Source organism: Schistocerca americana, chromosome 1 (genome assembly GCF_021461395.2).
Source record: "Schistocerca americana isolate TAMUIC-IGC-003095 chromosome 1, iqSchAmer2.1, whole genome shotgun sequence".
Lineage (NCBI taxonomy): Eukaryota > Metazoa > Arthropoda > Insecta > Orthoptera > Acrididae > Schistocerca > Schistocerca americana.
Window position 1 is genome coordinate 224141739 of NC_060119.1, and position 23522 is coordinate 224165260.

Sequence of the window (23522 nt, forward strand, 5' to 3'; positions counted from 1 at the left end):
TGCCACTATTTAAGTTCCAACCCCGTAAATTGCATTTTATAAATATTAAACATTAGTTGATCACATAAGGTCTGTGCATTTAGTAATCAAAGCAATTACTTTTGATGCAAGTACAATTTACATGCACAACATAAAGCATAACAAACTGCGTATTATTGTTGTTGCTTTTTGTATTCAGTAGAATGTTCTTAATCATGATCAAAGGCAAGAGTTCCCTGTTATTACTGATATGTGCGAAAGCTGTTTATGAATAACCAAAGCATGTTTTATGTACGCTCGATGAAGTATTGAACAGATGATTGATATGTTTTTACATCGGGATTTTTTTTAAGTTTTACTTTTTGTTGAGGAAACAGTTTTCTAGAACTTACGACAAATGTGTATTATTTTTACTTTTAGTACTTCATCCCTCTGCTTCAAGTTACGGGTCAGCAATTTTCGAATAAAACCTGAACTAAGCATCGTCAATTTGAGTTTTTCAATAAATACCGTTTATTTTTAAGAAACAGGAGGATAACAATACAGAACAAAAATGTTCCGTGGGTTATGCGGCCCTTTATATATCCTTTCTCACTTTCTAGATCGTTCACCGCTTCCGGTTTCTAGGGAATCTAATACGACACTGATCTCATATGTAAACAAAGCTATCGAAATGAGGTAAAAAATGGTTCAAATGGCTCTGAGCACTATGGGATTTAACATCTAAGGTCATCAGTCCCCTAGAGCTACTTAAACCTAACCAACATAAGAAGATCGCACACATCCATGCCCGAGGCAGGATAAGAAACTGCGACCGTAGCGGTCGCGCGGTTCCAGACTGAAGCGCCTAGAACCGCTCGGCCACACCGGCCGGCGAAATGAGGTAACTCCCGCTAGTATGCAACACGCCTAACGTACATGTAACATGCTTACGATCTTAACTGGCCAAAGCTATAGTCTCCGCTTACTTGTGGTAGCCTACGGTAGTTTTGCAACTATATCACCGTCACATTGCGTCACGTGTTAACGCTAAATTTGAAAAAAAAGTAGTTGTTGGTAACTTAAGCAATATATATTACAATCATATGGCATAGTGATAACGGCAATGGACTTTTAAAAACAGTTTAGTTTCATGAACGGTACACTGTCGAAACCTTATGTCCTCGCACCTCAGAAGATTCATTTTAACCCCCCCTCCCAGGGGGTAATTACGCCAGATTGGGAACCACTGGTGCAGGCACTCTCCAGCGTGTGTTAGCCTCGTGTGTTGCTGTAATACTTCCATTTGCTATATGTGGAAGTGGGGTAGGGAAAGCAGAATTGAATTTCCTGATTCGCATCTAAAAAATCTTACCCCCCATAGAGCCGTTCATAGGCGTTCATTCTTTAGGTTTTAATGATGACACCCACTGAATTAATTTACCGGGGTAGGTAGTATGTAGCACACCTGTTAGTAGGCCCCGCTAGTTCGGTGTAAGCTCTTTGTCCCTGAACCGGAGAATACTAAAGGACACGAAGCGCCAGCGAACGTTTTGTCTCTACCGAAAGTTGTTGCCCATGGCGTAATCTGTCACCCCTAGGCTATGAAACCTCTTGTATTCATCCACATTAGTGTATTGCTAGATTAATGAAGCCTGCAAGGCGGAACTTACCAGAAACACTGGAGCAGGAAGACCCGATGCCTTGCAGAGCGCGAGCCAGGAAGAGGACACCGTAGCTCCGGCCGAAAGCGAAGACTGCGAACACACAAACAGCGTCATTAGCTAGATTGGTGATGAGATGGGGCTGTCAGGTAACTGTAGAACTTCAGTGCAGATGGCAGTCAGCTGTTTATTTTTATGCTCAGTGCTACCGGTTTCGATCAGTAGACCGTTATCAAGCCGAAGCAAAGAGTAACCAGCTGATCGCTGCAACATTTGAAGTGAACAACTTCGATGTTTGGATAAAAACATAGCTTCGGGTTGATAATCATCTACTGACCGAGACCTGTAGCATTGAGCATAAAAATAAACAGCTGGTGGTCATCTACAATGAAGTTTCACATGCGTCGCCAGCGCCAGCGTCCCTACAGGGTGACTGTGCTGCGCGTAAAATATGAAACCCGGCTCCCGGGCCTGTAACTCTGGTGGCCTCGTGGGGCAGGGACGCGTGAGTGGCGGGCATCTTGGGCTCCGCCCCAGTTCCAAAGCTGCCAAGAACTTGAGGGCCCGTCTGCAGCACTTTGCTTTCTCGTTGATTACCCCACTCACCTCGGAGCAGCTATGGGAGAGCCTGCACTGTGGGGATTAATCTGCGAAAATGTGCGTCCTTCAGAGTAAACTGGAAGAGTACATTGCACTGTGGCGTAAAAATGGACGCAACTTCTCCCAGACATCTGCACGCTCAGTTTTCTTTTTACCTCACGAAGAAAGCTTTTTTCCGGTGTAGTAGTTTTGTAACGAAAAGGCAGGCAAAAAATACACACAGTAAATGCTAAACAAAATGAGAACACAAGGCCTATCCTTCAAGGAAATTACCTCTACTTGAACGGTAAAAATCGAAGAAAAATAAAACTAAAAGACGGAAGTACTCGTAAGACTATTCTTGGAAGTTTGGGTCTGACTGTGAGGTATGCTTGGATAGTCTAATGGCAAGGGGATCGCTCGCAATAAGCGGGAAATCCGGGTTTGAGTCCCAATCCCAATCCGGCACAAATTTTCATTCTCTTCATTCCAGTTACAGCTGATTGTTGTCCGATACATTTCATGCAAATCAGATAAGTTTCCACCAGGACATGTACCACAAAAACTTGCTCGAAACATCCAAAATTAGCAGCAAAATCGACAGCAAAAAAATGAAAAAGCTGACAGTTGCCTGTGTTTTCTGTATTAACAACAAGAAACATTAACCACGCTAGCTTTCACTACTCTTCTAGTACTTTATCAGTGTTCAGCAATTGAAGTAACTGCTGAAGCAAAATGTCGCATCAGTATAGATCTACCTAAAGCAGGAAACTGGATACCAGAAGCGCTCACGTGGTTGTTAGATTGGTCAGATAGTAAGTAACGAGGTCTTCCGGAGGCAGGACAACGCAGGTACAGCTTTCCTGTGAATGGAGACCTGTGTCGCTGTGTGACTAGGGCCTCCCGTTGGGTAGACCGTTCGCCGGGTGCAAGTCTTTCGATTTGACGCCACTTGGGCGACTTGCTCATCGATGGGGATGAAATGATGATGATTAGGACAACACAACACCCAGTCACTGAGCGGAGAAAATCTCCGACCCAGCCGGGACTCGAACCCGGGCCCTTAGGATTCTGTGTCGCTGTGAGAAGGGGGGATCCACTCCTCAAGAGCTGCGCTGCAAACTGGAGGTAACGAAATCTCCATTTTTCTGATACATTTTGAACCTCCCATTACTTTGTTTATTCGTTAATACTGAAGACACATTCTGAATGCATTATAGCCACAAAATTTTTGTTAATTGATTTATTGATTTTCGCGAATCTTACCGTGCTTAACGGGCGATCGGTACTTCGACGGGTGTTCTGTCTGGGCAGAAGATTTTACTAGTGTAAGCGTTGTGCATGTGGCCCTGATGCAATGGCTGTACACTGGTGAGGACCATATGAAAATAGCCATGTTGTGTGTGTTTTAATTTAATACGGAGGTGAAATTTTATATCTGACAGACTCCTTTCGGCTATATTTTAACTTACCGCTGCCACAACAGTCCGTTTGGAAAAATTCCCTGTGCCAGTGATGCACTACATGCATCACTAATGACATTACTTGTTAAGTCAGAAAAACTTTTTAGAACTCTCCTTTAAATTCCATCAACACCATATTAGAATTTCTTACTCTTGTTTCCTCAGTTGAACGATTTAACCCTATTTTTGTTGCTATATTTGGAAACTGATTGTGAAAAGTACTTGCAGTTTGTGAGTTATCAATCATAACATTGTAAATTAGTTTAATTGTTGTAGTTTTTTGTAACCTGACTGGCTGTCCTATCTTCCGTTTGCCAGTATACCGTATAGTTGCAATCTTATTACCTAAACTATTAACTCCTCTCTGCACATGCGCACTTATGGACATTTTAATGACTTTCCTTAAATTATTACAATGTTTTTTGATTTTTTGTAATCAGTAAGTAACATCAAATTTTGACTTATTCTAGCCTCTGTATAAATTCCCCTTCCTCTTACATGAGATCTTGATTCGCTTATTCATCCAGGACATTTCTTCTTTTTTTTGATATTCAGGAATAGTTTTTAGGAAAACTATTTTCAAATATTGACTCATATTAAATGTGCAATAGAAAGAATTGGACGTTATAATTTCTTCCTACATCATATTCCACATCCCTTAACTAACTCTTAAAACACTGTATCCTGTTTTCATTAATAAGCGTCACTGCTTTGTATCAACAAGGTACTGTATTGTTTATTTACATTAACTGTGTATGATGATCAGATAGTCCGCTAACAAATGGATATGCATTAATTGTTCCAGTCTGAGCACTGTCTACAAAAATGTTATCAATCAAGGTTCTACCATCTGGTTAGACACGAGTTGGAAAATTAACTCTAGAAGGTTCATTGAAAAACCAAAATAATCAGTCCAATCCATTTTTACGGTCCGTATCTTTTATGAAATCTACTGTAAAATCTCTATAAAGTACTGTTTTTTATTGTCTGACAGGTAGCTCAATAAATAATCTAGATTGACTATAAATAGCTGAAAATTCGCTAGAGGGCTCCTGTAGACTGTTGTAATTATCAAAGAAATATTCTACAATAACATCTCAGATGTACATGCTTCTAGGTTCTGATCTGTACAAAAACGATTTATTTCAGTATTTTTGACTTCGTTCCCAACTTTTATATATGTTACAACTCCTTCTTTTTTCTGTTAACTCTACTCGTAAATGATGCCAATCCTATAATCACCGATACTTTTCTATCCCTGTGATTTACATGGTGTTGAGACACCCATAGAACATTTGTCACTTCCGTACTCTTCACGTCTTCTAGACGCACAAGAAGCTCATCAGTCTTGTTTTTCAGCCCCAATTGTTCTGATGAAACAAGTTAATTCTACTTCTCTGGAAACTGTTACACACATTCTGGTCCTGTTTTGTTGTAAATTCTTTCAAGACCATCTATTTGTAATCTGGTTGTAACCTAAAAAGTGTGCCCCCCTGACTCCAGATGACAGATATTTTGCCTTGGGTGCTCGAGGCAGTAACAGCAGAATGTTTTGGTCAGGAGACTTGGGTGACTTCGTACGTGGACTAGCTGTCGGATATCACCTGAGTAAAAAATCGATCACGGAGATTTGAACTTTGCTAAAGCTGACCAAGTCGACTATTGGCGATGTGACTGCGGAGTCGAAACGTGAGGAAACAGCCGCAGCTAAATGGAGACAAGGCAGGCCTTATGTACTGACACACGGGGACAGTCGAACCCTGCCGACGGAGGTTGTAAGGAATCTTTTAAATAACATAGTTCGTATTATAGGAAACAGCGATCTATAATTATTATAAATAAACTGGAGACAGTCTTGATCGCATAAATTTTTTAATGTGGTGACTGGTTTCGGTCTTATTATAATATTATCTTCAGACCTACAATGAACAAGAATCCTTATATCATATAAAGGACGAAATATTATATTGATAAACAGTAAATAATGCTGGTATACCATAGATGTCTGCCGGAGTCGGTGGCGCATGGCAACCCTATTGCTTGTGGCTGGTGGTGTACTGCAACGTAAAGGACGCCAGCTGCTAATTAAATACTTGAAGCTTAAGAAAGTGGCAGAAATGCAACTTATGTGATTGGCTGTCCATGACGTTATGCCGAAGACGGTGGGCGTCACTTCAAGTATTTAATTAGCAGCTGGCGTCCTTCACGTTGCAGTACACCACCTGCCACAAGAACTTAACGGAGTTTGCCACATAAATGTCATGATCTTCAGTTAATTCTTGACTTACATGATATGACGAAATATATACTATTAATGTACTGGTGCAAATGCAAAAAACGTTACTGCGAGATAGGAGCTTGTAGTTTTGATAGATAAGACAGTGAACTGAATAGAGAACAAAACCTTAAAAATATTTATTTCCATAAATGAAATCCAATTCATTTTGTTGTTTTGTTACAGATAATATAACATAATAATTTTAATTATATTTCAATTCAACTGAAATTGAAAAGTTTAGTTTTGTCATTCAAGAGCTGCAATTACTAAAACTTTACATGCATATTACATGTGTTAGAGTTAGTTACAGATATTTGCAAACCAAAAATGTATATCTTTTTAGTAAAAGTGATATTGTTTTTGACCAGGAGGTAAGATGTTCTGGGCACATTAGCAAATACTGTGACAGCGTTTGAAGAAAAAAAAATTGAATGTTAAACATATGTTGTTTGAATATGGACGTAGTGGTCGTAATTGTAACTTAGTTGTAGCCACAAGCGGTATTCATTAGCATTGTATCTGTATCGATCTAACCCACAAAATGATTATCACGCGTCGAAATGGACGAGTGGATTACGTGTTTAGCTGCGGTAATGGCACATTGCTGCTCGTTAAAATAAAGTGCATCGTTTTACGAAACTGTTGCGGACGAATTTTGGTCGTTTCTGTCAACTGTCACCGGCTTGATCGCATGTGGCACGTTTCTTTTAAGTCCTGCGATTTTTAGAGTGATATTATAGTAGATCCGAATCAGTGATCGAAGGTAGAATATTTAGTAATGGAAAAACAGACTGAACATTTTATACCATAATTATGAATGGACATAAATATACTTTGCACAGCAAGTGAAAAATTAAGCAATATTTTGATTTGCATACTATTTATTGCACATAGTTTGAAGGAGTTAGTGTAGAGCGGTTTATCATTGTCGTTACTTCATACGTGAAAACTAGCGTGGTAGCTCCATTCCACGGCATTACCCAAAGTTAAACAGTTGCTTATAAAACATGAATCGATATGTATTTATTCCAGACTCTTATTAGCTCATCTATTCCATTCTCCCTCTATCTATCCTTATCCTCCACCCTCTCTCTGTCCATCTCCTCCATCCCCACTCTCTGTCAGTCTCCTCATTTCCCCTCTCTCAGTCTGTCTCCTCCTCTTCCTCTCTCTGTCCAACTCCTCCTCATCCCTTTCTGCCCATCTCCTCCATCTCTCCCTCTCCATCTCCTCCTCCCATATCTCTCTGTCCACCTTCTCATGCTCCTCTGTTTGTCCAACTCCTACGCCCCCACTCCCTGTTCATCTCCCCCTATCCTCTCTCACAGTTCTTCTTTTCTTTCTCTATCTCTTTCTGTTTCCTTTCTCTGTCGATCTCCTTCTCGCTCCTCCCCTGCCAATCTCCTCCTCCTTTCTTTCTCAGTCCATTTCCTCCTTCCCCTCTTTTTGTCCATCTCCTCTTCTCTCTATTTTTTCATTCGCTCCTCCCCTATATATGCCCATCTCCTTCTGCCTTCTTCTCTCTGGACGTTATCACCCCAATCTGAATGGAACGCTATATATTAGGTAACCTATGTGTAATTCAGGGCATAAGCTATCTCTGTTCAAAATTTCATCCAAATCCCCAACTCTTTGATAGGTAGCTATGTTTAATGCAGCCTATGCATTGATGCAGGATATAAACTATTTCTATTCAACTTCCGTGCACATACGACCAGGCGTTTCAGCATGAATTAGTAACAAACATACTAACTCACACACACACACACATACACACACACACACACACACACACACACACACAAACACACACACACACACACACACACACACACACACACACAAACTCGCATTTATAATATGCAAGATTACCTTTCTATTACACTGCCATCGAGAGGCTTGTTTCGCAAACGATCAGCAGAAATGTGGCAAAAAGGTTGTGCAACATTCGCAAGGACAAAATGCCGTCGAAAGAGACATATTTCTCAAAAAAACTTCAAACAGTGCTAGCAATGGATTCATGAATAATCTTTACCGCCATTAAATTCTCAAAGTACTCGGAAAACCGAGCGAGCTGAATACGAAGCGATTTCTACTTCTAATACCATCAGTCGTCTCTTCAGAGCATGGATGGAAAGATCTTTAACGCAGCACGAATGAAATTTCTGTAGGTTGATTAAAATACTTTCATGAAATAAATAAATAACCTGTTGTATGATTATGTGTTGCACATGTGTCTCAGTTAATTTGAGAAGCATTTGTACACTGTCCCTAATGACGCAGTAGATTTAGTGCTATAAAAATAAGTACATTGAATGGGTACAATTAATTATTCAGTTGTTTTGTTGGAGAGACCAAGTACAATTAATGATAACTGTACGCTGCTACGACACGGAAAGTTTCAAGAATATACGTAAATGTTCTAGTAGACAGCGCTGAAAGTATGTGAGGCTGTTTGCAGATGATGATGCTATGTCTAGGGAAGTCAGAACGCAAAAAAAGAAGACATGACCAGATATTTTCAGAGTGTGAGATATCTGGAGAAAGTGCAGTAGTCGAAGACTTTCTGCGTCGAAGTAGGTCGGGACAGCATGGGCATCGTGTGATCATGCGTTATCTTGTTGAAAGATAAAGCAACATTCCTCGAAGATGGAGCACAACTGCCGGCATCAAAACGTCAGAAATCTAACTGCTGCTGCCCAAATTATCGGCCATGCGATTCAGAGGTAATTAAGTTGTGTGTTCAATGACACCCCGTGCTATTACGCCAGGTACTCGGCTCGTGTAGTCTGGCGAAGTTCGTGCTCCTATAAGCTTTCGCACTTGGAGACGCACATAGTGTTGCTGTATACAGAACTGGATATCTGAAGATACGACGAGGAACCACTCCTGTGTCCAGTGTTGCCACTGGGCACGCCTCTCTCTGCTGCTACTACTTCAAGGGAAGTCGCCGCAACGATTGCCGTGCTGACAGTCTTTGGTGCTCTACACGTCATTCCACTGTCTAGGTAGATACTTGTCTTTCTGTATACAAAACCATTTCTGAACTCACAGTACAAGACCTTGCCATACCATCCTGCAGCGAACAATGTGTCTCTTTTGAGAGAAATAATCCGCATTGGCAGTAGAATATTTCTATTAAAAGCCACAACCAGTTTCAGACTACTAGAAGACACATTTTCAGGTAATAAAGATACTTCTTAGTAGTGACTTTTAATAAAGAATGTTCTACAGCTAACGCAAATTATTTCTTTCAAAATGTAGAAATTGGCTACGGTTGCCCATAGTTCAAAATTACATGCTCAATGTGTCTTTCCTCGTGAACCCACCGATTCCATATTCTGCTAACAGTCATTGGATCTCGACCAACGCGAGCAGCAATGTCGCGATACGATAAACCGCAATCACGATAGGCTACAATCCGAACTTTATCGAAGTCGGAAACGTGATGGTACGCTTTTCTCCTCCTTACATGAGGCATCACAACAACGCTTCACCAGACAACGCCGGTCAACTGCTGTTCGTGTATGAGAAATCGGTTGGAAACTTTCCTCATGTCAGCACGTTGTAGGTGTCACCACCGGCGCCAACCTTGTGTGAATGCTCTGAAAAGCTAATCATTTGCATATCACAGCATCTTCTCCCTGTCGGTTAAATTTCGCGTCTGTAGCACGTCATCTTCGTGGTGTAGCAATTTTAATGGCCAGTAGTGTAGACAAATGTGTCCCCGAAATTTCGTTACTCTACATTAATTATTTTTTGAGGTTGCCATTTTTTTCCATCGGCGTATTTCATCTGTTGTAGTTAAAAATTTCTCAGAGCACGATTGCAGTTTTGTCTGGTTACAGCAACAGGGTTGCGCAAGACCATCACTATAAAAACTGGAATCGATGTGTGGCCTTAGTACATTGTTTTTGTAGGTTGTGGTACCGTGGTGATAGGCAGTCAGACTACTGGAGATACTAGGAAGTGACTACATCCGTTGGCCCCACTTCGGTGTGTGTGAGGTATTTTCGCCTCGTATGACGTGCCACTCTCTGTACGCCCACACCGGGGCAGCAGCCGACGAGAATACAGGGGAGCGCGTGTCGGGAATAGCGGCCAGCCGAGCCGAGGCGATCCAAAAGGAGAGCGAGCGCCGTGCTCCCTGCCCACCTGGCCGTCACGGGCTTTGCCGATCACCGCTGGCGGCGCGCCGGCCGTGAAGTTATTTCACACCCAGCGCTCAATTCTATTAGCTAAAAATCTGCCAGCGCCGCCGCGGCCGTGATTACACCGCCCTCGATACGGGGGCTTCATCACCACACTGTGAGAGAGTCCAGCATGGCTCCCACCATCGCGCGAGGAAAGATTTTATCGTCACTCCAGAAATACCTTCTGACACTGGAGCACTCCCATCACATACACCGGGTGACACGGCTCCGTTGCCATGAGGTATACGGCTCATGTAGGGTTCAGAGCCGGGTACGTCCATCATGAGTGAAGTTCACTTTTTTCTCATTAGACTACATCTACATCTTTATCTACATGATTACTCTGCAGTTCACATTTAAGTGCTTGGCAAAGGGTTCATCGAACCACAATCATACTATCTTTCTACCATTCCACTCCCGAACAGCGCGCGGGAAAAACGAACACCTAAACCTTTCTGTTCGAGCTCTGATTTCTCTTAGTTTATTTTGATGATCATTCCTACCTATGTAGGTTGGGCTCAACAAAATATTTTCGCATTCGGAAGTGAAAGTTGGTGACTGAAATTTCGTAAATAGATCTCGCCGCGACGAAAAACGTCTTTGCTTTAATGACTTCCATCCCAACTCGCGAATCATATCTGCCACACTCTCTCCCCTATTACGTGATAATACAAAACGAGCTGCCCTTTTTTGCACCCTTTCGATGTCCTCCGTCAATCCCACCTGGTAAGGATCCCACACCGCGCAGCAATATTCTAACAGAGGACGAACGAGTGTAGTGTAAGCTGTCTCTCTAGTGGACTTGTTGCATCTTCTAAATGTCCTGCCAATGAAACGCAACCTTTGGATCGCCTTCCCCATAATATCATCTATGTGGTCTTTCCAACTGAAGTTGTTCGTAATTGTAACACCCAGGTACTTAGTTGAATTGACAGCCTTGAGAATTGTACTATTTATCGAGTAATCGAATTCCAACGGATTTCGTTTGGAACTCATGTGGATCACCTCACACTTTTAGTTATTTAGCGTCAACTGCCACCTGCCACTCCATACAGCAATCTTTTCTAAATCACTTTGCAACTGATACTGGTCTTCGGATGACCTTACTAGACGGTAAATTACAGCATCATCTGCGAACAACCTAAGAGAACTTCTCAGATTGTCATCCAGGTCATTTATATAGATCATGAACAGCAGAGGTCCCAGAACGCTACCCTGGGGAATACCTGATATCACTTCAGTTTTATTCGATGATTTGCCGTTTATTACTACGAACTGCGACCTTCCTGACAGGAAATCACGAATCCAGTCGCACAACTGAGACGATACCCCACAGGCCCGCAGCTTGATTGGAAGTCGCTTGTGAGGAACGGTGTCAAAAGCTTTTCGGAAATCTAGAAATACGGGATCAACTTGAGATCCCCTGTCGATAGTGGCCATTTCTTCGTGCGAATAAAGAGCTAGCTGCGTTGCCCAAGAACGATGTTTTCTGAAACCATGCTGATTACGTATCAATAGTTCGTTCCCTTCGAGGTGATTCATAATGTTTGAGTACAGTATATGCTCCAAAACCCTACTGCAAACCGACGTCAATGATATAGGTCTGTAGTTCGATGGATTACTTAAACACTGGTGCGACCTGCGCAATTTTCCAATCTGTAGGTGAGCGAGCGGTTGTATATGATTGCTAAGTAGGGAGCTATTGTATCAGCGTAATCTGAAAGGAACCTAATCGGTATACAATCTGGACCTGAAGACTTGCCAGTATCAAGCGATTTGAGGTGCTTCGCAACCCCTAAGGTATCTACTTCTAACAAAATCATGCTAGCGCCTATTCGTGTTTCAAATTCTGGAATATTCCATTCGTCTTCCCTGGTGAAGGAATTTCGGAAAACTGCGTTCAATACAACTGTAGACAAGTGTGCGCATGCATGTTTTAGTGAGATTATGACACAATTATAGTGTCATAGTTCTAGAAGTATGTTAATTTGGATTATAATCTGGCTTACAATGACTGCTGTTAAATTACTGTAATAGTTTCGCATAGTGAACCAAGGGACTCTGGACAATCTTCACACATTTCAACACCATCTCCTCGTTCTACTGTTAGATTCGTGTCCTCAGTGTTATTGTGTGTCGCTTTGTGTGAATGCCACTCTTTGTGTGAATGCCACTCTAGGCAAATTTTTTTATTTATTTATACGAGGGTCACTCCATAGGAAATGCACACTATTTTTTTTAAATCCATCTTTTATAGGGTTGAAAGTTTTACAGTGTGTAGATACATCCCTTAGGAACAATATTTTAGTTTCTCCACATAATTTCCATCCATCTCAACTGCCTTACGCCATCTTGGAACCAGTGCCTGTATACCCGCACGGTAAAATTCTGGACCAACCTGTTGGAGCCACTGTTTGGCAGCGTGCACAAGGGAGTCTTCATCTTCAAACCTTGTTTCACGAAGAGAGTCTTTCAGTTTCCCAAAGAAGGGATAGTCACATGGAGCTAGGTCAGGACTGTAAGGCGGGTGTTTCAGTGTTGTCCATCCGAGTTTTGTGATCACTTCCATGGTTTTTTGACTGACATGTGGCCGTGTATTGTCGTGCGACAGCAAAACATGCTGATTTTGCCGATGTGGTCGAACACGACTCAGTCGAGCTTGAAGCTTCTCCATTGTCGTCACATATGCATCAGAACTTATGGTGGTTCCACTTGGCATGATGTCCACAAGCAAGAGTCCTTCGAAATCGAAAAACACCGTAGCCATAACTTTTCCAGCAGAAGGTATGGTTTTGAATTTTTTCCTTGGGTGAATTTGCATGATGCCACTCCATTGATTGCGTCTTCGTCTCTGGTGAAAAATGATGGAGCCATGTTTCATCACCTGTCACAATTCTTCCAAGAAATTCATCTCCACCGTTCTCGTACTGTTCCAAAAGTTCGCTGCATACCGTTTTTCTTGTTTCTTTGTGAGTCACTGTCAACATCCGGGGAACCCACCTGGCACAAACCTTTTTTAACGCCAACACTTTCAGTATTCTGCAAACACTCCCTTCCTCTATCCCAACGTAGCGTGACAATTCGTTCACTGTGATGCGTCTGTCAGCAGTCAATAATTTGTTAACTCTCTGCACATTGTCTGGAGTGTGTGCAGTACGAGGCCTGCCGCTGCGAGGACAATCCTCAATATTGCCGTGCCCGCTTTCATCACGTAACCTGCTTGCCCAAAGACTAACTGTTCTGCGTTCGACAGCAGCATCTCCATACACCTTTTTGAATCTCTTGTGGATGTTTCCCACGGTCTCGTTTTCACAGCACAGGAATTCTATGACAGCACGTTGCTTCTGACGAACAAGTGTAGCAACCATCTTGAAGACATGCTGCGACGGCACCACTCACGGGAACAGGTTGAACTAATTTTGAAAACAAGCGGGAAGGGTGTATCTACACACTGTAAAACTTTCACACATGCATAATGAAAACTGTATTTTAACAAAAATTGTGTGCATTTCTTTTGGAGTGACTCTCGTAGTTAACTGACTTGCTGTCATTGGGCTCTTCAGCAGAATGAGCACAAAGCTGTATTTACGTTTAACGTGCAACCCATTTTATTACTCCTTGATAATTCTCTTAAAATTATTGTAATAATCTGGATATTAAGTAAAAAATACAGTCTGAGGAAAAAAAGGAAAAAAACAACTACTGAATCATCTGGAAGACTTTGTCAGATTTCAGCGTAACTTCGTACTCGTGCCCACCATCAGCGAGTTGCAATTCCCTGAGACAGTTGGAATGGTCACCAGAGTTCACTAATGTTGTTCTTGTTTATTGTAATTACCAGGCCTTGCGGGATATACAAGTTACCCTAATGGCGTCAAATGCTGAGTTATCACTGTGAATGATACACAGATACCATTTACTCGTCTGAGACAGTGTTATCAGAATCTAACAGAGTCTGAAAGAGGCCTCATCAAACGTCCCCATTAGGCCACATGGTCGAATCGTGCAATATCAAGATTTGTGCGGCTTCCGGATGTGACTGTGGCTTAATATTGGACAACTTCTCTCTGCGTCGAAGTTGAGTGTGGCAGCGAAGTTATCTGGTCAGCATACGATAGGTCTAGGTTGGACCAAGTTAATTGCTGGATTCTTTCTCCCACCACCCGATTGGTCTGGGGCAGATCCGGGATCATCCAAAGAAAAACTACGGTCAGTAGTATGTAAATACCCAGATCATGCTGCATTGGTTGGAGGCGACTTTAACGTATTGAGGATAACCTGGGACGTTTACGATTCATTGCAGGGGTTACAGACAGTCTTGTGAAGTACTTTTAACTTTTTCTGAAAATTATTGAGTAGCTAGTTCGGCATCCCACACGCAACGGAAATATCTTAGATACTGTATCTACAAACAGGCGGGATCTTATTGACGATGTCATCATGATAGAGGGAATTATTGATCATGATGTCAATATAACAACTATGGTTACGAAGTGAATAAATCAGTCAAGAAGTTTAGGACAGCGTTTCTGACAGAGAGAGCAGATAAGCAATTGTTTGTATCTCACTTCGACAATGAGCTGACATCACTTAGTTCCAGTAATATAGATGTTCAGGAATGATGGGTAAAGTTTAAACCGACGGTAAATCGTGGTCTGGAGAACTGTATGCCTAGTCAGTGAATTAAGGACGGAAAATATCCAGCATGGTTTAACAACGGAATTCGGAAAATGCTGAGGAAGCAAAGGCTATTGCCCTCTCGGTTAGAAGAGAAACGTTAGCAAAAGATCTGGCCGGGAACCAGAGAAAATTCTACTCCTATTTAAAATCTCTAAGCGCCGGCCGGAGTGGCTGAGCGGTTCTGGGCGCTTCAGTCTGGAAGCGCGCGACCGCTACGGTCGCAGGTTCAAATCCTGCCTCAGCCATGGATGTGTGTGATGTCCTTAGGTTGGCTAGGTTTAAGTAGTTCTAAGTCTAGGGGACTGATGACCTCAGATGTTAAGTCCCATAGTGCTCAGAGCCATTTGAACCATAAAATCTAAGGCTTCCCTCCAGTATCCACTTGTTGACCATATTGGTAGAGCAGTTGAAGATAGCAAAACAAAACAAGAAGTTTTAAATTTCGTGTTTTAGAAATCTTTGCCGCAAGTGAATGGTACAAACATATCGCCGTTGGACCATGGAACAGAATGCCGTATGGACGACATAGTAATAAGCATCCCTGGCGTAGAGAAACAATTGAAAGATCTGAAAACAAATAAGCCGCCAGGTCCGGATGGAATCCCAATTCCGTGTGACAAATGTCCGCGACATTGGCCCCTTATTTAGATTGCATTTACCGCGAATCTTTCGGCTAACTCAAAACCCCAAGAAACTGGAAAAAGCACAGGTGACTGTTGCAGATAGGAAAGGGTAAAAGAACGGACCAGCAAAATTACAAATAATTTCACTAGCATCGTTTGGATCCATAATCCTTGAACATATTCCCAGTTCGAATACAATAAATTTTCTTGAGACCATGAATCAGTACGGTTATAGAAAACATCGCTCGTGCGGAACTCAGCTTGCCCTTTTCTCACATGATATACTGCGGACTGTGGATAAAGTGAAACAGGCAGATTCCATATTTCTCGACTTCCGGAAAGCGACTCACATCGTGCCCCACTGCACACTGTTAATGAAGGTATGAGAAAATGGAATAGGTTCCCAAATATGTGAGTGGCATTAAGAAAAAAAAAATGGTTCAAATGGCTCTGAGCACTACGGGACTTAACATCTGTGGTCATCAGTCCCCTAGAACTTAGAACTACTTAAACCTAACTAACCTAAGGACATCACACACATCCATGCCCGAGGCAGGATTCGAACCTGCGACCGTAGCAGTCGCGCGGGTCCGGACTGAGCGCCTAGAACCGCGAGACCACCGCGGCCGGCTGGCATTAAGACTTCTTAAGTTTAGTGTTCTGTTCATGACGGTGAGTGTTCATTAGAGATAAGGGTATCTCCGGGAATGCCCCAGGGAAATGTGACAGGACTGCTATTATTTTCTGTATATGTAAATGATTTGGTGTACAGGGTGGGTAGCAAACTGCGGTTGTTTGCTGATAGTGCTGTGGTGTACGGTAAGGTGTCGAAGTTGAGTGACTGCAGGAGTATACAAGGTCATTCCGAAGAGCTTCTGTAAAGTTCGGAAGGTAGGAGACGAGGTACTGGCAGAAGTAAAGCTGTGAGGACGGGCGTGAGTCGTGCTTGGGTAGCTCAGATGGTAGAGCACTTTTCCCGTGAAAGGCTGAGGTCCCGATTTGAAGTCTCGGTCCGGCACACAGTTTTAATCTGCCAGGAAGTTTCATTCAGACAAAGTTTCTAGTTGGTGTGATGAATGACAGCTAGCTCCAAATACAGAAAAATGTCAGTTAATGCAGATGAGTATGAAAACAACCCATTGATGTTCGGATACATCATTAGCAGTGTCCTGCTTGGCACAGGCGTTTCAATATGTGAGCGTAGCAATGCAAAGCGATATGGAATGGAAAGAACATCGGAGAATTGCGCTAGGGGAGGCGAATGGTCGGCTTCGGTTTATTGGCAAATTTTGGGAAAGTGTGATTCATCTGTAGAGACCGCATATAGGACACTAGTGCGAGCTGATCTTGAGTACTGCTGGAGTGTTTGGAATTCGTACCACGTCGGATTAAAATATGACATCTAAGCAACTCAAAGACGGGCTGTTTCGAACAATGCCCAAGTGTTTTGGAGATGCCTCGGGAAGTCAGATGGGAATCCTTGGAGGGATGGCAATGTTCTTTTCGGGGAACACTATTGAGAAAATCTAGATAACTGGTATTTGAAGCTGGCATAAGAACGATTATACTGTCGCCAAGATACATTTTGCATAAGGACCATGAAGATCAGATACGAGAAATTAGGGCTCACACGGAGGCTTGTAGACTATTGTTTTTCCCTCGCTCTGTTTGCGAGTGGAACAGGAAAGGAAATGACTAGCAATGGTACATGGAACCCTCTTTCACGCTCCGTATGGCGGATTATGGAGTATCTATGTACACTCATGCTCATAAATTAAGCATAATTGCAGAATTTGGCGCCACACAACGTGGCACATCACAAAACTGTCGCTAATAGCATAGGCACTTAGGGAAAACACACGATACAGATCTGTAAGTCCACGGTATTGGTGATAAGTTGAAGAAACCGCCCCAAAACACGTGTGCTACAAAACGCCACTGTTTCCCTCACATGTACCCCGACGTCAACATGGGATCACCATGCACACGTACACAGGCAGCACAACGGGTTGGCATACTCTGGATCAGGTGGTCGAGCAGCTGCTAGGGTATAGCCTGCCGTTCTTGGATCAGTGCCTGTCGGAGCTCCTGAAGTGTCCTAGGGGTGTGAAGACGTGCAGCGATACTTCGACCGAGAGCATCCCAGACGTGCTCGATGGGGTTTACGTCTGGAGAAAAAGCAAGCCACTCGATTCGCCTGATATCTTCTGTTTCAAGGTACTCCTAGACGATGGCAGCTCAGTGGGGCCGTGCGTTATCATCCGTCAGGAGGAAGATGGGACCCACTGCACCCCTGAAGAGGCGGACATACTGGTGCAAAATGACGTCCCGGTACACTTGACCTGTTACAGTTCCTCTGTCAAAGACATGCAGGGGTGTACGTGCACCAATCATAATCCCACCCCACACCATCAAACCACGATCTCCATACAGGTCCCTTCCAAGGACGTTAAGGGTTGGTATCTGGTTCCTGGTTCGCGCCAGATGAAAGCACGCTAAGAATCACTGTTCAGACTATACCTGGACTCGTCCGCGAACATAAACTGGGACCACTGTTCCAATGACCATGTACTGTGTTCTTGACACCAGATTTTACGGTCTCTCCTGTGACCATGGGTCAGTGTAATGTCTCTTTCAGGTCTCCGGGAGAATAAATCACGTCTATTCAATCGTCTGTAGACTGTGCGTCTGCAGAAAACTGTTCCAGTGGCTGCGGTAAGGTCCCGAGCAAGGCTACCTGCAGTACTCCGTGGCCGTCTGCGGGCACTGATGGTGAGATATCTGTCTTCTTGTAGTGTTGTACACTGTGGCGTCCCGTACTATAACACCTGGAGACGTTTCCTGTCTGCCATAATCTTGAGATCACACTTTGTGGCACACGGAGGGCCCATGCTATGACCTGCTGTGTTTGACCAGCCTCCAGTCGCTCTAGTATTATACCCCTCATAACGTCATCAATATGTGTTCTTTGAGCCATTTTCAACACACAGTCACCATTAGCACGTCTGAAAACGTCTGCATACATAATCGCTGCTCCGTACTCTGACATGCATCAACACACCTCTGCATATGTGGACTGCTGTCACCGCCACCTTGCAACGACCGCAGGTCAAATGCACCGCATTGTCACAACCCGAGGTGATTTAAAAACGCAAACCGCCCACCAGAGCGTTGTTTCACCATGTATCAGCATTATCCTTAATTTATGAGCATGAGTGTCGATGTAGATAGTCGTCGATAAGCATGGCCACCATAAACATATCGTTACCTCTTCACCCGGCCGGCGGGAGTGGCCGTGCGGTTGTAGGCGCTACTGTCTGGAACCGGGCGACTGCTACGGTCGCAGGTTCGAATCCTGCCTCGGGCATGGACGTATATGTTATGTCCTTAGGTTAGTTAGGTTTAATTAGTTCTAAGTTCTAGGCGACTGATGACCTCAGAAGTTAAGTCGCATAGTGCTCAGAGCTATTTGAACCATTTTGAACCTCTTCGCAACTGCCGTCCGAGAAAAAACAGTGGACTCATTGCAACATTCTGAGTCATTTTGCACCATTGGTTGGGAAGTAGCAGCCGCCAGACTATGGAATTACCGTCCCGTGCGTAGGCTCTAATCAACAGAACATCACAAACAGTTGCATTTGGAGTGGTTCCATGGCCGGGAACTATAGAATGCTGATGAATGGCGTCGCATCGTGTTCAGCGGTGAATCGCGGTTCTGCACTAGCCTGGATGACCATCGTTGGGGAGTATGGCAGAGACCTGGCGAGCGGTCACAATCTTCTAATGTTTAGGAGAGCAGCAGTGCTACAACTGGCGTCACGGTGTGGGCAGCCATCTGCTACGACTTCTGATTATGGCTGGTAGTGCTTAACGAAACTCTGATGATACAATAGTACATCATCAAGCGACAGTATCGTGGTGCCGTTTTTAAAGACTATAATGTTTGTCCACGCATGGCTCGTGTGTCTATGAACTGTCTACAGGGTGTTTCAAAAATGACCGGTATATTTGAAACGGTAATAAAAACTAAACGAGCAGGGATAGAAATACACCGTTTGTTGCAATATGCTTGGGACACCAGTACGTTTTCAGGCAGACAAACTTTCGAAATTACAGTAGTTACAATTGTCAACAACAGATGGCGCTGCGGTCTGGGAAACTCTATAGTACGATATTTTCCACATATCCACCATGCGTAGCAATAATATGGCGTAGTCTCTGAATGAAATTACCCGAAACCTTTGACAACGTGTCTGGCGGAATGATTTCGCATGCAGATGAGATGTACTGCTTCAGCTGTTCAATTGTTTCTGGATTCTGGCGATACACCTGGTCTTTCAAGTGTCCCCACAGAAAGAAGTCACAGGGGTTCATGTCTGGCGAATAGGGAAGCCAATCCACGCCGCCCCCTGTATGTTTCGGATAGCCCAAAGCAATCACACGATCATCGAAATATTCATTCAGGAAATTAAAGACGTCGGCCGTGCGATGTGGCCGGGCACCATCTTGCATAAACCACGAGGTGATCGCAGTGTCGTCTAAGGCAGTTTGTACCGCCACAAATTCACGAAGAATGTCCAGATAGCGTGATGCAGTAATCGTTTCGGATCTGAAAAACGGGCCAATGATTCCTTTGGAAGAAATGGCGGCCCAGACCAGTACAGGGATGCAGGGACGATGGGACTGCAACATGGGGCTTTTCGGTTCCCCATATGCGCCAGTTCTGTTTATTGACGACGCCGTCCAGGTAAAAATAAGCTTCGTCAGTAAACCAAATGCTGCCCACATGCATATCGCCGTCATCAATCCTGTGCACTATATCGTTAGCGAATGTCTCTCGTGCAGCAATGGTAGCGGCGCTGAGGGGTTGCCGCGTTTGAATTTTGTATGGATAGAGGTGTAAACTCTGGCGCATGAGACGATACGTGGACGTTGGTGTCATTTGGACCGTAGCTGCAACACGGCGAACGGAAACCCGAGGCCGCTGTTGGATCACCTGCTGCACTAGCTGCGCGTTGCCCTCTGTGGTTGCCGTACGCGGTCGCCCTACCTTTCCAGCACGTTCATCCGTCACATTCCCAGTCCGTTGAAATTTTTCAAACAGATCCTTTATTGTATCGCTTTTCGGTCCTTTGGTTACATTAAACTTCCGTTGAAAACTTCGTCTTGTTGCAACAATACTGTGTTCTAGGCGGTGGAATTCCAACACCAGAAAAATCCTCTGTTCTAAGGAATAAACCATGTTGTCCACAGCACACTTGCACGTTGTGAACAGCACACGCTTACAGCAGAAAGACGACGTACAGAATGGCGCACCCACAGACTGCGTTGTCTTCTATATCTTTCACATCACTTGCAGCGCCATCTGTTGTTGAAAATTGTAACTACTGTAATTTCGAAAGTTTGTCCGCCTGAAAATGTACTGTTGTCCCAAGCATATTGCAACAAACGGTGTATTTCTATCGCTGCTCGTTTAGTTTTTATTGCCGTTTCAAATATACCGGTCATTTTTGAAACACCCTGTATGTGATTTTGAGACACTCCCGCAGCCAGCAAGATCCTCAGGTCTGTCTCCAATAGAAGGTTTGTAGAAACACCTCAGACGTCAACTATGCGCCAATACCAGTGTCCAGGAAATCAACAGTCAATTACCACAGTTGTGGGCCAGCTTGCCTCACGACACGATGCAATGACTTTATGACACCCCTCCCAATCGAACAAGTGCATGCATTCATGCCATTAGGGTGTAACGTGGTATCAATAAGTGTGCTCTTCCTACCAGATTCTTTGTAAATTTGACACAATTTTGCAATTACTGCACTAACAGCAGATACCCTGTAAACTGTGTTGTTTTATTCAGTTTGCTCTTCACCGTCTGGGTGCTCTACGTTTTTGTCAGGAAGTGTAATTAGGACCACAATGGAAGAGGAGAGCCACCTATTTGTTCCCCCTGTTCTTAATTTCTGGTGTTCTGGTTGGCTTGTATTCATTTGCTTATAATTTTCGTATCCCAGTCCTCTGACAACTTGGCGACTGTTTGCATTGTGTCTTTAAAGTGCTAGTTTTGCTCCCGTATTGCTAGCCGGCTCAAGAAACAGATTGGCTGTGGAAACACAGTATTATTGCTGCTAAATGACTAAGACCTGGCAACACGATAGAAAATGTCTGACAAAGACTGGAGAGTTGCACAGGTCACACCTATATTCAAGAAAGGTTGTAGGAGTAATCCACTAAATTACAGGCCCATATCGTTAACGTCGATATGCAGCAGGATTTTAGAACATATATTGTGTTCGAACATTATGAATTATCTCGAAGAAAACTAAACACGGGTTTAGAAAACATCGTTTCTGTCAAACACAACTAGCTGTTTATTCACATGAAGTGTTGAGTGCTATTGGCAAGGGATTTCAGATCGATTCCGTATTTCTGGATTTCCGGAAGGCTTTTGACACTGTACCACACAAGAGGCTCGTAGTGACATTTCGTGTTTACGGAATATTGTCTCAGTTATGTGACTGGATTTGTAATTTCCATGTCAGCGAGTTCACAGTTCGTAGTAATTGACGGAAAGTCGTCGAGTAAAACAGAAGTGATTTCTGGCGTTCCCCAAGGTAGTGTTATAGGCCCTTTGCTGTTACTTATCTATATAAACGATTTGGGAGACAATCTGAGCAGCCGTCTTAGGTTGTTTGCAGATGAAGCTGTCGTTTATCGACTAATAAAGTCATCAGAAGATCAAAACAAACTGCAAAACCATTTAGAAGAAATGTCGGAATGGTGCGAAAATTGGCAGTTGACCCTAAATAACGAAAAGTGTAAGGTCATCCACATGAGTGCTAAAACGAACCTGTTAAACCTCTGTTACACGATAAATCAGTCTAATCTAAAAGTCGTAAATTCAACTAAATACCTAGCTATTACAATTATGAACAACTTAAATTGGAAGGGGCACAAAGAAAATCTTGTGGGGAAGGCTAACCAAAGACTGGACACTTAGAAAATGTAACAGACCTACTGAGCAGACTGCCTACACTACGCTTGTCGGTCCTCTTTTAGAATACTGCTGCGCGGTGTGGGATCCTTACCAGGTAGGACTGACGGAGTACATCGAAAAAGTTCAAAGAAAGGCAGCACGTTTTGTATTATCACGAAATATGGGAGAGAGTGTCCCAGAAATGTTACAGGATTTGGGCTGGAAATCATTAAAAGAAAGGCGTTTTTCTTTGCGACGGAATCTTCCCACGAAATTCCAGTCACCAACTTTCTCCTCTGAATGCGAAAATATTTTGTTGACACCGACCTACATAGGGAGGAACGTTCACCACGATAAGGTAAATCAGAGCTCGTACGGAAAGATATAGGTGTTCTTTCCGCGCGCTATACGAGATTAGAATAATAGAGAATTGTGAAGGTGGTTCGATGAACCCTCTGCGAGGCACTTAAACGTGATTTGCAGAGTATCCATGTAGATGCAGATGTAGCTGTAGATCTCTGTGATTTCCATAATGAGATTTTCACTCTGCAGCGGAGTGTGCGCTGATATGAAACTTCTTGGCAGATTGAAACTGGGTGCCATACCGAGACTCGAACTCGAGACCTTTACCTTTCACGGGCAAATGCTCTACCGACTGAGCTACTCAAGCACGACTCACGACCCGACTTTACAGCTTCAAATCCGCCAGTACCTCGTCTCCTACCTTCCAAACTTCACAGAAGCTCTTCTGGGAAGGCAAAGGTCCCGAGTTCAAGTCTCGGTCCGGCACACAGTTTTAATCTGCCAGGAAGTTTCATATCAGCGCACACTCCTCTGCAAAGTGAAAATCTCATTCTGGAAACATCCCACCAGCTGTGGCTAAGCCATGTCTCCGCAATATCCTTTCTTCCAGGAGTGCTCGGCACGGTAGCGTGTTCGGTCAGAGGGTTAGCCGCCATGTGTAGTAAAAAAAACTGAGTTCATGGAACGACTTTGAACTTGAACAAGCGTCATGGGACGTTCGTCCCAAAAAATAGAACAAACAATCACGAAAAAAATGAGATTAAAAAAAAAGAAAAGTCGACAGAGCACTTGCCCGCGAAAGGCA

The 23522-nt window shown here is 43.5% G+C and overlaps 1 protein-coding gene across 1 annotated transcript in view; it reads right to left on the reverse strand.

The window, feature by feature from the left end:
• The window catches only part of LOC124612930 (synaptic vesicular amine transporter), a 796314-nt gene that overhangs the window by 63878 nt on the left and 708914 nt on the right, over positions 1-23522 (reverse strand). Inside the window, exon 6 of the mRNA XM_047141470.1 lies at positions 1632-1715. Within this exon, the coding sequence (XP_046997426.1) occupies positions 1632-1715 (84 nt within the window). The remainder of the gene's footprint in view (positions 1-1631; positions 1716-23522) is intronic.